The sequence below is a fragment of the Artibeus jamaicensis genome, unplaced genomic scaffold (genome assembly GCF_021234435.1).
Source record: "Artibeus jamaicensis isolate MK-2021 breed Jamaican fruit bat unplaced genomic scaffold, CSHL_Jam_final contig_851, whole genome shotgun sequence".
Taxonomy (NCBI): domain Eukaryota; kingdom Metazoa; phylum Chordata; class Mammalia; order Chiroptera; family Phyllostomidae; genus Artibeus; species Artibeus jamaicensis.
In genome coordinates, this window is record NW_026521986.1 from 18,918,360 (window position 1) to 18,931,894 (window position 13,535).

General features: G+C 44.8%; 1 protein-coding gene across 2 annotated transcripts in view; it reads right to left on the minus strand.

The window, feature by feature from the left end:
• Window positions 1–597: 597 nt before the first annotated feature.
• Window positions 598–13,535, minus strand: part of STON2 (stonin 2) — a 120,237-nt gene continuing 107,299 nt past the window's right edge. For both annotated transcript variants that reach the window (XM_037154797.2, XM_037154795.2), the window contains 3 exons: window positions 9,830–11,668; window positions 3,848–4,050; window positions 598–1,784 (listed from right to left, as the gene is read on the minus strand). In XM_037154797.2, coding sequence (XP_037010692.2) covers window positions 1,701–1,784; window positions 3,848–4,050; window positions 9,830–11,668 — 2,126 coding nt within the window. In that variant the 3' untranslated portion in view covers window positions 598–1,700. The remainder of the gene's footprint in view (window positions 1,785–3,847; window positions 4,051–9,829; window positions 11,669–13,535) is intronic.

Here is a 13,535-nt window from a genome sequence, read left to right on the forward strand (position 1 = left end):
GGTGGGAAGCAATAGCTTTGTGAACAGCCACAATATACTCCTGATTCAAAACTGAATTATTTCCAAAACATTTCTACATGCACTGCTGTGAAACCAGGACTTTCCTATACCCTTCCCACCAAAAAACACACACATCCACATACACCACACTGTACACAGAGGGTTGCATTTACAAAAACTCAAAATGGAGTTTCTCATTAATGCCTATTCAATTTCGTATTTTTAGTTTCGGTCTTGTGCTCAGGTATGTAAATAAATTATAATGATTTCTATATCCTAGTGTCAGTACATAGTGAGAATTCAATGAAAAGTCACTGAATAAAGCCTGCGTCGGCTGGTCAGCAGACTGGCTCTATGTCTATTTCTGGGTCATCTACGAATCTGGTGAGTGTGCTCTCTGTCCCCCTGTTCTATTCTGCACAGAGATACAGAAAGGCAGATGGGAGCTGCCTTTGCATTGCGGAGCAGGCATCCCCTCTGGGATGGCTGATGTAGTTTCTTATCTGGTAAAAAAATACCAACGTACAAATAAGAGTCAGAGGTGCAGAATGTGAGCAGGAATGAATGAAAGTAAAGAAAACTGAGTGTCCCAGACTCTTAGAATCAGTAATTAATGTTCCCAACACTGAAAAAGAAATATGGCTTTCCAACCATCTGTACCCCAGAATCTTCTGCCTTTTAGATCTATTACAATACTATGATTATCAAACTCTGGATTTCTGGGAAAAGCTCATACAAACTGAATTTTGAAACAGCTTTTAAACAATCTTTTCGGCATACATTTCCTGTAAAGTCTGAGTTATAGAGACACGCACTGTCTATTGGCCATGAGATACAAAAAATGCTCCCAAAGTGAGGTTATATATCTCCATGTGTTTCAGGAATCAGAAATGTCCTACATTTTTCAGGGTGGATTTGGGAATTCACTGAGACTGAAGCTGTCTCCTCAACTGAATATAATCTTACAATTCATGTCTCTTTTCCCCAGAATGAAGAAACATAACTCAGGTTTGCTTTCCCTTTACAGAACGTGGGACTGAGCACGGAATAAAAAAGCATCTCGTCCTGCCCTTCCTCCCACTGTCCATTGCAACTCAGGGTGGTGAACCCTGTGACTGAAACCTTAGGGAAATGGAAAAAGTGCTTCAACCCAACAGTCTGGAACCAGGAGGGAAACGTTTCAAAAACTGCTATTGCATAGTGTTAATATTTTAAAGACTGGAGACACCTGTGAAAGGACTGGGAAACCTAAAGCGGGAATCTGCTTTGTCCCTTTGCTGAACCATTTCTAGAGGGAGTGACAGAGATGGGTTCTTAATGAACTTCTCAAGACCGTATTTTCCAGAAACCCATCTAAGTGACAGGAGAACACCAGAAGGTAATCATGCCAACACCAGTGTGGGAGGTTCTTTTCCTGACTCTCACAGTCCCAACAAACCACACCCGAGCGTTGGGAGAGACAAGAGGTGGCTTAATTAATAAGCTCCAAAAGTCAGAGGAACCAGGTGCTGCAGGCACTGTCAGAGCCTCCAAAGCAACCACCTCAGGCTTCCTGTTACAATACAGGCAACTACAAACAGGAAGGTCCAATACACTGTTCCCAACATGGAGTGGTCGTAGCAGGTACTGACTTGAACTTCAGTGATTCAGGATGATATCCTATTGTGACTCTAGGGTCAGGGCCCCTCAGGAGGGCGTCATCACTGGACCCCACACTCTTTGGGATTTTCCATCTCCTCTCCTTCAAAGTCCGGCTTCAAACTCTTTTTTTGCTCCATCTCCACCTGCCAAGAATAGGAGGTGGAGAGAAATATCAGAAAGAGGAGCAAAACATCCCAAGAAATAAACACACCGAGAAAGAATACCTCACTAAGTTTAGGTTCTTTGAGATTTCCCTGTAATTTTGTGATGTATTGGATTTCAGCCACACTGGAGCTACTGACCCTGTGTTTATTACAATTCTCTTTCTGTACACACTCTTTGCTTGGTCTGGAATTCTCTCTCCCTCCCGGTCCGTCTGGAAAATTCCTATTCTTTGCCTTCCATAGTCACTCAAAGGTCATCTCTTCTGTGAAGCTATTCCTGATCCATTAGGTAGAGAGAGGTGCATATTCCCACTGCACCTTGCATCGCAATACACTTGCCCAGTGCCGCTGTACCTCCCATAGGCTCCGGAGGACAGGGCTTCCCCTCTTCACTACTGTATCCCAATGATGTAGGCACACAGCAGGCAACCACACAGGTCTATAAGTAAGTGATGCCCTTGCAATTGGCTGTTTACACCTCCCATTACTTTATTGCTGTAAAAAGTGTCCAAGCTAAGTATTGCAGTGTTTACAGCTCTACTCATATCATCTGCAAAATACTGTAGCTGCAGTTATTAAGGAACTAGAAATTAATCTTGCCTTGAAAGTGACACACCTTGACGGAAGCTTTTTATAAGCCAGGCAAGGAATCCTTCGAGGCTGGGGAGAGTCGTAAGTGAAGCTGCTCCCCTCAACGCCAATTTGGATATTTATGACGAGGGGGAAAATTCAAGACAGAACAGTTGACTAGAGCAGTGCTTTTCAACCAGTGTGCTGGGGCGAGAACTTGTAAAACATGCACCACGTGACCACTTAGTCAGGGGCCCTGACCTCTTTTCCTTTAGATTGTCGAATAAAAAAATGACAGCAGCCAACACATCAATAGCTGCCTGGTGTGAATGAATCAAATGTATACTTATTTTTTAAATCAGAGCAGCAAAAAGTATACTATATGTTTTTGGCATGCCACAGAATTTTAGTACTTATGCATGCCATGAGACGAGAAAGGCTGAAATAGCCCTGGCTGGTGTGGCTTAGAGGATTGAGTACCGGCCTGCAAATTAAAGGGTCACTGGTTCGATTCCTAGTCAGGGCACGTGCCTGGGTTGTGGGCCAGGTCCCCAGTTACAGGCGCATGAGACGCATTGATGTTTCTCTCCTCTTTCTTTCTCCCTCCCTTTCTCCAAAAATAAATAAGTAAAATCTTTAAAAAGAAAAAAGAAAGGGCTGAAATAGCAGGACTAGGGTCAGATCTGAGGAAAGTGTGGGGGTGTTTTCTTTTTGGCCACAAGATGGAGTATTTGTTCTTTTTGGTAGATCATACAACTAGGGAAGCTATTAAAAAATGATAAATCACCATATAAACCTAAGGATACTATTATGAATAGAAAATTATTAAACCACTTTGTAAAATCCTTCTTCAATAACTTTCCATTTTCCATCATTCATGGCCTCTTACTGAATCTCTCACTCCTCAGGACAAAATCTTTTTTCGTGTCGGAACAATTTGGTTCCCTCCCTCCACAGCTCTGATCCTGTTACTATTCTAGAAGCTTGTTTGGCTTTCAGGATTGGTTCTGTTACAGCCCAGTGACCAGGCTGTATATGTCCTAACTTTACTCAGACCCACCTCAACTTCTATAGCTGAAATCTAAGCTTGGGGTTAGCACTTTCCTGCCAGTCCCCTCAACTTCCAAGTTCACTCCTCTGCAACACAAATCACCCTGTGAATGAGTAATAATAATCCATTTACCCCACTCCTCTTTTGTATGTTGCTGTTTATGATGACTGAAAGACACTGTATTCTCCTCTGTCATCAGCTTCTTTATTTTTTCCCAACCTTTCTCTTGCCTGCTAGAGAGATTATTCATTTAAATCAGAGCAGACTCATCCATGGCTATGTACCATGGCGAGCTGTCTCCAAGGTGGTAAGAGAACACTTTGCACCCAGGGCAGGCACTACGAAAAGGAAGGAGTCGGGGGTGACTGCAGGGGTGAACAAACGAACTTAGGGACATTAGCCAGATGCCTCCCCAGGCTACCTTGTAGCTGTAGTGTGCGGAGTAATTGACCCACTTCCTGACGTCCGTCTTGTCCTCCACAGAGATGGATCTGACGGCAGCTTTGGAGGCAGAGGTTGTGGGCATGCTGAACTCAACATTCACATGATTGGCAAATCTGGAAGGCACTTCCTGGTCAGAGCCAAGTTCGAGGTGGCAGAAGAAACAGTGTGGGTGACCAGAAGCTATGAAACAAAGACAAAGAATGTACAAATCAGGCTCTTCGGGAAGAAGTGGAAGAAAAGCCTCCGCAGAAACAAAGGAGGCCTGGAAGTCTTTCACTGGGTCTGCGCCGAGCAGAGGATTTGGCTCTGCAGAATCTCACTGCATGTGCCTCAGATGCTGACACAATACCCCACAGTTACAGCAGCCTGGTCTTTTAGCCATAGAAACGTGGCTTGGGAACCAGAGGTCATTCTGCCTGCTCAGGTCGGAGTGATATGTGAACCCAGCACAAATACTAAGAGATGGGAGCCACAGATTGGCAGGAAGAAATACAAGGGATCAGCCTTTAACACCTAATAAAACATCAGTGACAGCCACCTGGAGCAAAATCACCGATGACCTTTGAAAGGTAAATGAATTTTCTTCATAGCATTTCATATTTAAAAAAAGAGAAAATGTTTTTGGCATGTTTTTGGGGTGAACGGCACATGTAAATGATGAAGCCCTAACAACACTTTCTATCAGGGAAGCACAGTGCACACCAGAGAGCACATGGGCTAAGAGTCGGGGTCCCTGCGTTTGCCTTCCAGCTCTCCTGCAGAGTGGCAGAGATCCCGCACCCAAGTCCCATACTCTCTCTAGGCCTCGGTTCCTCCTCTGTAAAGTGGGAGACTTGGGGGAGGTTAGCAGAGGGCGGGCTGGACAATGTTAGGCGCAGTCCTTTCCTGTTCGTTAATTCTATAAATCTACGGCTCGTTCTACTGCACTTGACTGGCACACTGCAGGTTTGATTTTCAGTTGAGAATTATCGCTAGATGTTTGAGGGGAATGACTGAGAGATTATTCCTGTGACTGCTGTCATGGTCATTCACCACAGGTAGTGGGATGTGCTCTGGGCTGGGTTCTGTGCTACATGCTTCCCACAGATTCTCTTCGTAACACCCCTGGAGGTTATAACATTACACTCTACTAGCAAGTGGCAGAGCTAAGAACTGAACCGAGCAGTCTGACTCCACGTTGTTTTAACCGCTTTGCCTGAGTTGTAACCTCTTGGTTCTCCCAGACCTCAAGACCAGGCTTGCAGGGTGACGAGGTCTGCAGGGGAAGTCAGCCATAAGAACCCCTACACAGTAACTCACTGTGGATAAACACAGCTTTGATTTCATTATGTAACCGAAACAGCCCTCAGTTATCTGAATTTTCCCAAATAAACAATTCCAATTTCCTTTATTGGTCTGGGCAGGACTTTTTAATCTCAGAGAGTGAGGCCATACACACCCTCTCTCCAAGGAAAACATTACAGAGTGAAGTACTTGTTTTGCTCTGTTTCACAAATGTGAGTTATTCCAGTGGTTACTTCTGAAGAGTAAAACTTTAGGTAATTAATAGGAAAGTTTAGACTGGTTTGGGGAAAGGAATTTAAGATACATATAATGGCCAAAACTATAATATTTAAAAAGTGAGTCTATTCAATTAAAAAAAATTGTGTACCATAGACGTAAATATATAGCTATCATATATTAAACATTTATTAAACATTTATTACAGGCTAGAGACTGCTAAACACTTAAAAGCATTATCTAATTTCATTCTTAATGAGTTAGGTATTAATAACCCAATTTTATAGATGAAGAAAATGAAATTTCTCTGAGCGGTTTAAGTAATTGCCTGAGGTCACAGAGCCATTAAATTGCAGTACTGGGAATAAAACTCAGATCTGACTGACTGTAAATTATGTCCTAAACTTCTCTCAATGTACTGCTATATATTTAAATCACTACATAGCACATAGAGGAGTTTCCTTCTTTATTTTTTAAAAAAGATTTTATTTATTCATTTTAGAGAGGGGGTAAGAGGAGAGAGGGAGAGAAACATCAGTGTGTGGTTGCTTCTCCCACACCTTTGTACTGGGGACCTGGCCAGCAACCAAGACATGTGCCCCAACTGGGAATCGAACTAGCAACCCTTTGGTTTGCAGCTCACGCTCAATCCACTGAGTCACACCAGCCAAGGCTAGAGGAGTTTCTTAATTTAATTAAATAGCAACTTGAAGAACAGTTTTATCTAGTGACCTTTATTTATACAGTTGGAGTATTGATAAATCATTATTTTCCACAAAACTGACCCTCTTCTGCCCTGGCTGGTGTGGCTCAGTGGATTGAGTGCTGGCCTGAGAACCAAAGGGTTACTGGTTTGATTCCCAGTCAGGGCACATGCCTGGGTTGTGGGCCAGGTCCCCAGTAAGAGGCGCATGAGAGGCAACACCACACTGATGTTTCTCTCCCTCTCTTTCTCCCTCCCTTCCCTGTCTCAATAAACAAACAAACTTAAAAACAACAAAAAGACTGACCCTCTTCTCTCACCCCACCAAAGGGTACTCACAGCAGACTCTATGAAAGCAACATTCTTTCTTGATTCCCAGCATTAACTAATGGATGTGTATGGCTGGTGGACAAATAGGAAGTGCAATTTCGAAAGCTAGTATCGTTTAATTTATGGTGATGAACTAATGAGCCCATGCATTATATCATATCCCTCGATGAATCTGAGGAAATTTAACCTTAAAATTCAGATTTCTATTTTCCATAAAAGGAGGGCACCGTATTGGGATTGTTTGCGCTTCATCTGGTCTGACAACTGGGATTCCAGCAAAGAAAGCTACCTCTGCAGGACAGAACGTTTGGTTTCCTGGCAGAGGATCTGGGAAAGAAGGAGCACTGGTGCTTTGTTCTGACACCTTCTAGGACTGGAGGGTGGGGTGGGCTGAGAGCCGGCAGAGAGGTGGGGCCTGCACTGGGAGGGGCGGGGCCCTGCTGGCCGAGCCCTGTTGGAATCCAATGGCAGTTTGTTAATCTTGATGGCTGGGGTTGGGACCCCCTGCTGTGGCTGCAGGCCTTGGGTGCCAGCAGAGCCAGGGCTGCTGACCTGCTGGACCGTGCTTGCTGCCTGTGTCCTGACTGTTCTGCCTTCCACAGGTTAGGGATGCAAGGCCACTGCAGGTGGGAAGAGGCGTGCAGAGATTCGGGCCTCCTTCACTGTCGATGGAGGTGTGAGGATTATGAAAAACAATCTGTGAAAGACACCTCCTCAAGCCTGTCTGAAGACCAAGATAGAAGAGCTCTAAAAAGGGGAGAACGGGGCAGGGGACAATAACTAGTAGATGATCATCAATTCTCTGGTTTCTGGGCACCAGATGGGGTGGCCTGGGGCTGGACACAGTGAGTGCAGCAATGGTAAGAACCTGCAGTCTCCCTGGAATTCTGATCCTATACATCTCAAGTTTCCAGAAAAGGGTACTACCAATTTCCTAAACTGACACAGAAACATACCACTGGCCAGAAGTATTATAAGTAGCCCTTTTGGGAGGTTTCACTTCTAAATCTATATAACCATGACAGCAAAGGGAGTAATTGGGGTGGGGGCAGGGGGGCAGGAAATTTAAGTGAGAAACAGTCCTAAATATCTTTATGCTTCCCTGCATTTCAAAAATCTTTCACAAATAAGGTCTCGGTCGTCTGGAAATACGTATGTAATGTGTAAGCTGCATTCACTTGGCCTTGAGCCTACTGAATGCTGCCCCTCTGGGAAGCATTAGGGAGGTGTTTGCTGAAGACCTAGTTTTCCCGTCCTGCATTCATTCCTCTTTCTTCTGATAACAATCCCCCTAGCCCACCCCCCTTTTGGGAAGTCATCTCCCCCAGCACTGTCATGTCATCTCAGTGGAAGTACAAATACACTGTCCTCCTTGACTCTCGAGCCAAATAGCACAAGGACAGAAAGTGGCCTGTGATTTGTCCCGATGGCTGCAACTGAGGAGACACCCATAGGTCCTTCTATCAAGAGCTATCCTTCCTTCAATTCTCTGAGCCACCCACACCCTTCGTACAACTTTTCTTCCCTTGTAGTAGCCAGTCAGTCTTTGCTGCTTCTAACCAAAACTCCCTTGGGTGATACTTTTAAATATTTGAGAGGAAGAAGTTGGAAACAAATGAGATGTGTGTGTACACACTGGGAAAACTGCAATTCTCTGTTCCCACAGTGGGAATGATGTCAAGTTTGTGTCTATTTGGTGGCATCTACTACAAGGCCACTGTGGTATTGCAAAAAGACCCCTGGATGTGGCTTTGTAATTTCAGATGAGTCACGTCACTTCCTGGCCCTTAATTTTCTCATATGTAAAATGAAGAGGTTTGAGTAAGCCTTGTTTTTCACCTTGATAAACCCAACAGTTCCAAATTCAAGTTATCTGAATCCATTCCTAGTACACTTAAGAGCTGAAAAGTCCAATAAACATACACCTGAAGCCTTGTTTTTCTCACGTCAAGTGTCCAGCAGGTTAAACAGTAATTGTCTCCCTGTCACTGTGGTCTCGTCCCAAGGCCTCTGTGCCAAAGAATTCAGGGTTTCTCCTTTCCTCCATCAATTCAGATGGGCCCTGTGGCTGAGGCGGAAATCACAGTGCTATCGCCAGGAGGATACAGGGATCTTTCAGGGAAAATGAACTTGCAAGCAGAGAGAAAGACTTTGTTTTAAAAATTATGTCAGTTTAGAAGCAGAGGGTGGCAAATCCAGCCCCAGACACAGAGGTCCAATTGTCTCTTCAGTGTGCACTGTTACGCCCAGTGTCTGACACAGGGTGCCCTGGTGGGTGTCTGCAGCCTGGAACGCCTGGGGCGTGGACCAGCTCCTCCTGCCTCCTGCCATCACATCAGATTATGTGCAGGGGATGACAACACAGCCGTTCCACGTAGGACAGAAAATGAAGACTTCAAACGCACTTAGCATTTAATGGAGAGAATGGAAAGAATATCTGCACAAGAGAAAGACATTCCAGTCAAGAGTTTTCCCAAACCGTATTCTTTTTGCTTGGCTGGGATATTCACTTCTGTTAACAGATGAGCAAAGTTTATTGTAAACAAGAAGAGAAGTGGTTTAAAAGAGCATAGGACCATGGGCTGCCTGCTGCTGGGGTCCCCGGGGCGTCCTCTAATACACAAGCTGCTAGAGCTGGTCTGATTCCTCCCTGGTTTTGCTGTTTCACTAAACCTCTCTGGAGCCCCGAGGAAAGCCATCCATCGCCTCCCGGGCTCATGAAAGCACAAAACCACCCCGCACAGCTGTGAGCGGGCCAGCTCGGGCCGTGGGCTGTGTTTCTTTGTTTAAATCAAACATTCCTTCCTTTCCTTTTTGTCTGGTAGAATTCCACCTTTTTGGACCTGCTTATCTGGGCTGGATCTTCCGTCTGATCGAGGCCATTTCTCCTCTATCCCCAAATCCCAACTCTGAGCTTGAGATGTTACGACTGACAGGCCTTTCACAGGGTGGCTGGAATTATATACTCCTCACCTGTAAGTGTACATATGATTGGCCATAATAACCCGGCCTTTTTACCTATACCCAGGCATAGTTAGAAAAATATCTCTTCAGAACCCGGAAGCCTTCTAGGATCTAGAAATGGATAGCTTCCGCCACCATAGGTAATATTTTAATGAGTCAGAAAGGAATATAAATTCATAAGCTGCCCTGGAAAGCTACTTGGCAAGCAGGGCAGCTGAGAATAATGCATGGTTTTATAGAAGACGTGTGATCATTAAGGAGGTGAAAAGATGGAGTACACTGGGCCATCTGTGTTATTTACTTTGCTCAAATATTCCTGCCTTCCTTGTCCCACACCCCCTCCATCACCACGCCCATCACACAGCAGAACTTGGCACTTCGTGGGGAACGAGGATGTGGAACCTGGACCCTGCTCGCTGGCAACTGCGTGGGGAGTTTCATGGATGCGGAACCCCTACCTACCGGAGTTTTTGTCAGGCAGTCGGTTTATCCTCCACACGATGGAGTTGAAGGCGTGTTCGTACTTGGCAGTTCCCAGAGTTACTCTCATGACAGGCTCAGAGCCAGATGCACTGGCTGAGCCAAAACTGGCCCCCCGGTTCACTTTGGCTTTCAAAGACTTTTCCCCCAAGACACTTTCCCTGCGGAAGTTTTTCACCCACTCACTGGGCACAGGGTAACGGACCATCACATTCTCGCAGGGAACCTGAGTGAGAGGGTCACAGTTCGAGGAGAAGCCGGCGGACATCCTCAGCCAGCTCTGCACCTCCACCTCGGCCCCGTTGATGCTGGCCGCCGTCCTGAGCGTGAAAGGCAAGGTCTTCTCAGCAAACACCGTCCTGAACCGCATGAGCTCAAAGCGGCACGCATCCAAAGGGTTGAACAGAATAACACGGGAGTTGTTGAATACGTCCTCATCCACACACCCGTGAAAATGGCACTTGTGGAGCTTGATCCACTTGGTGGTGGTGGTCGGCATGATGTCTTGCCGGGAAACTATTTCGTTCCCTTTGACAAGGACGTCATTGAGGCCCAAGCGACACTCTGCAAGCCCAGAGAGGAAACTCAGAATGTGGATCCGTGTCAAGACATGGTGCTGGAGAAGCTGGCCGTCTCCTTTGCTCACAAGGCCAGAGAATTCATCTCTGACATCCACTGTAATCTCCTCTTCAAGGTAGTTCAAGCCAACTGTGCTCAAGTCCATTGACAACACAGGCAGATCCATGAGACAGTCCTGAACGGCACGGATGAAGCTCAGGAAGTCATCGTAATTAGTGGTGCCCAGCTTAATCACTTGTTCCCTCTCCGCTGTGTGGGCAACGGCAGGTTTGGGCTGGTATTTCTTCTTCTCCTTGTAGGTGACGCGGTCTATGTGCAAGCTATGGATCCTGCCATTCTCATCGTAATTTTGGAGCCGAGGTTCTGAAATCTCATGGCAGCTCTCCAGCTTGAACTCACGGAATGGCTTCTCTAGGCCCTGCTCATAATACAGCTGCAGGTAACCACTATCTGTCAGTTTGATGTAGATGGGTCCCCAGTGCCTGGAGGACATGATGTTCTTCTTCTCAGGGATCCTCAGCATCATTGGCCACCCATCCCTGGGCTGGGAGAGTGCTAAACCAGGCGGGTAGTCCTCCAGTTCAAGCCAGGCTACTGGGTCATCATCAGGCAGTGTTGCATTGCGTAAGTGATCAGGGTCATCAATTTGGAGTTGTTTGAGTTTTTCAACAGCATCACAGTGTGACTGGTGTTTGCTTGAGTCATCAAAGCTGATGGCATCCTGGTAGATGACAATGAGGGAATCTCTCTGGCCTCTGCCAGCGGTACTAGAAGTGGAATTGTTTTGGGAGCGCCTCTCCTGCTCCTCAAAGAAAGCACTGAAGGGGTTGATAGGGGAGGGCTGTACATCCTGGAGAGTCTCATTCAGGAAAGGATTGGTTGCCCTCCAAGGCGGAGCCTCCACTATGGAAGGAGGATGGTTTAAGGAGGAAACATCCAGCTTCTGAACCTTGGAGAAGTTCATCAAAGTGCTCTTGGGACGTTCCCGCTTCTTAAACGAGCCAGTTGCATTATAAGGTACCTCCGGGATCACAGGTGCGGTAGGTGGTGTGTTCAACTTCAGAGGAGAGGTGATGGGTGGCAAAGGGCAGCTCACTTCATTGTCATCAAAAGTGACCCAGCTGGGGAAACGAGCAGAGGTCACTGGGGTGGCAGGGTGTCCGTTCATAACTGGACTGCTGGCCTGCCAGCTGATGGCCTCCATGTCTATCTCTTCATCTTCCTGCAGTGAGGAGGAATTGTCTGAAAGGAAAAGGAGAATGTGTGAGGGCTGCTGTTCAGGGCAACTGCAGGTGTGGGGATGAGGGATGGCTAGAACTTTTCCTGGAATTGAATAAATTCCAAAGCAGCTCACTACCTCTCTTAGGTGCCTCGTCTGGGGACAGATCTCTTAGTTTTGTATAAAGTGCACAAGAGTGGCCATACATCCCACACAGTAGGAATACCAATGAGTCTGCTGGCACAGTAGGGTCGGTAGGACCAAGGTCCCTTGCAATTTAACTCTTATACATTCTCTCTTTTATATAAGTTTCTAGAATAGATACTTTCTTTTCTGCTCTAAAGTATGTATTCTTAATTACTAAACATTGAAAACCACCTCCCACATAAAATGATATAAAGCTGATCTCACTGAATAAAACAAGTTATCTGGTCTAAGTGATAATATGATGGCAAATGATATAATTGGAGGGATTTTTGCCTGAATGTGATCAGTAAATATTAAAGATAAGGATATATGTTAATATCCTTAATATGAAAAAAGTTTACACTAGTGAATAAGAAAAATACAAACTCCAACAGATATACAAGCAAAGGACATATACAGACAATTCAGGAAAAAGGAACAAAAAATGTCTAATAAGCATGTAAAAAGTGTCCAATGTCACTAGTAATAAGAAAAATGAAAATTTATAAAAAAAACAGTGACAATTTGAAGTTTTTAGTATCCAGTGAAGGTTAGAGTGCTATGATATGTAGTTAAGAGACCTGTAATGAGACTATAAGATGCTACAAATTCTCTGAAACTGGTTTGGCAATTTGCCCAAAGGGTCTTACAAATGTTCATAAATAGTGACTTAAGGAAACAGATGCAAATTGTGAGCCACATTCTGGATGAATGTTCAGAAATTGAGGTACACAATGGAATAATGCCCAGTCACTAAAATGTTCACAAGTATGCTGTAACATGAGAACATACTCACGATATAATCTCTTCTTTTTTCTCTAAAATACGTTTCTGTCTTAGGGTTTATTTTAAGAAAGAAAAAAAAAAAGGGATTTTAAACTGAAACTCCACCCTAGCAGTACATTCAACGAAGGAGATACAGGGCTGGAGTTTCTATGCAGGAAGGATCCAGACCTTTTCAACAGCATAAAGACTCCGTGTGTCTGCTGTGGGGGGGGGGGGGGGGCGGGGAGCCTTTCTCAGGGAGTGGATTTGGATAAAGGAATGACACAGAAAACAAATCTGTGTCTGGCACAGTAAGCTACTCAGCTAGGGTTTGCTGACTGAATAAGAGAGAACTGAAACTTCGCTTTGGAGCAGTTCTATTCTCTGTCTCTACAGGAAATGTGTATGGGGATCTCTACCACTCTTCCCCTCACTGTTTCCGCTGCCAGGAATCAGGGATCAAAGAGAAATGGACACTGAAATGCTTGAGCCAAACAGTTGGGTTTTCTAACCACCTTACTAAACCTTCATGAATGTCATATCCGACCATAACAAATCAGCATGCTGACCATAATGACAAATGTAATTACCCATGGATGAGAAGGCTGGCTTGTCATCCATCTTTCCAAATATATTTATTCAAACAAATTGCGATTCCCCCCACTGAAAACATCAGTTTGAAAACGTAGGCTAAATACATGAGCATGCATACACATACATATCCACACTCACCTCAGAAATATAAAGAGCAAAAACTATTTTCTCTATGTACAGCACCACAAAAGAATTCCAAAACATTTTAAAACTAAAGATGACACCATCCCTCAAATTAATCACTATTCACTTTGCAGATGCTTACATGACTTATTTTCTGGAAAATAAAGGGGAAAGGGTTTTAGAATTTATATTTTATTTATTACTACTACTATTACTATTAGT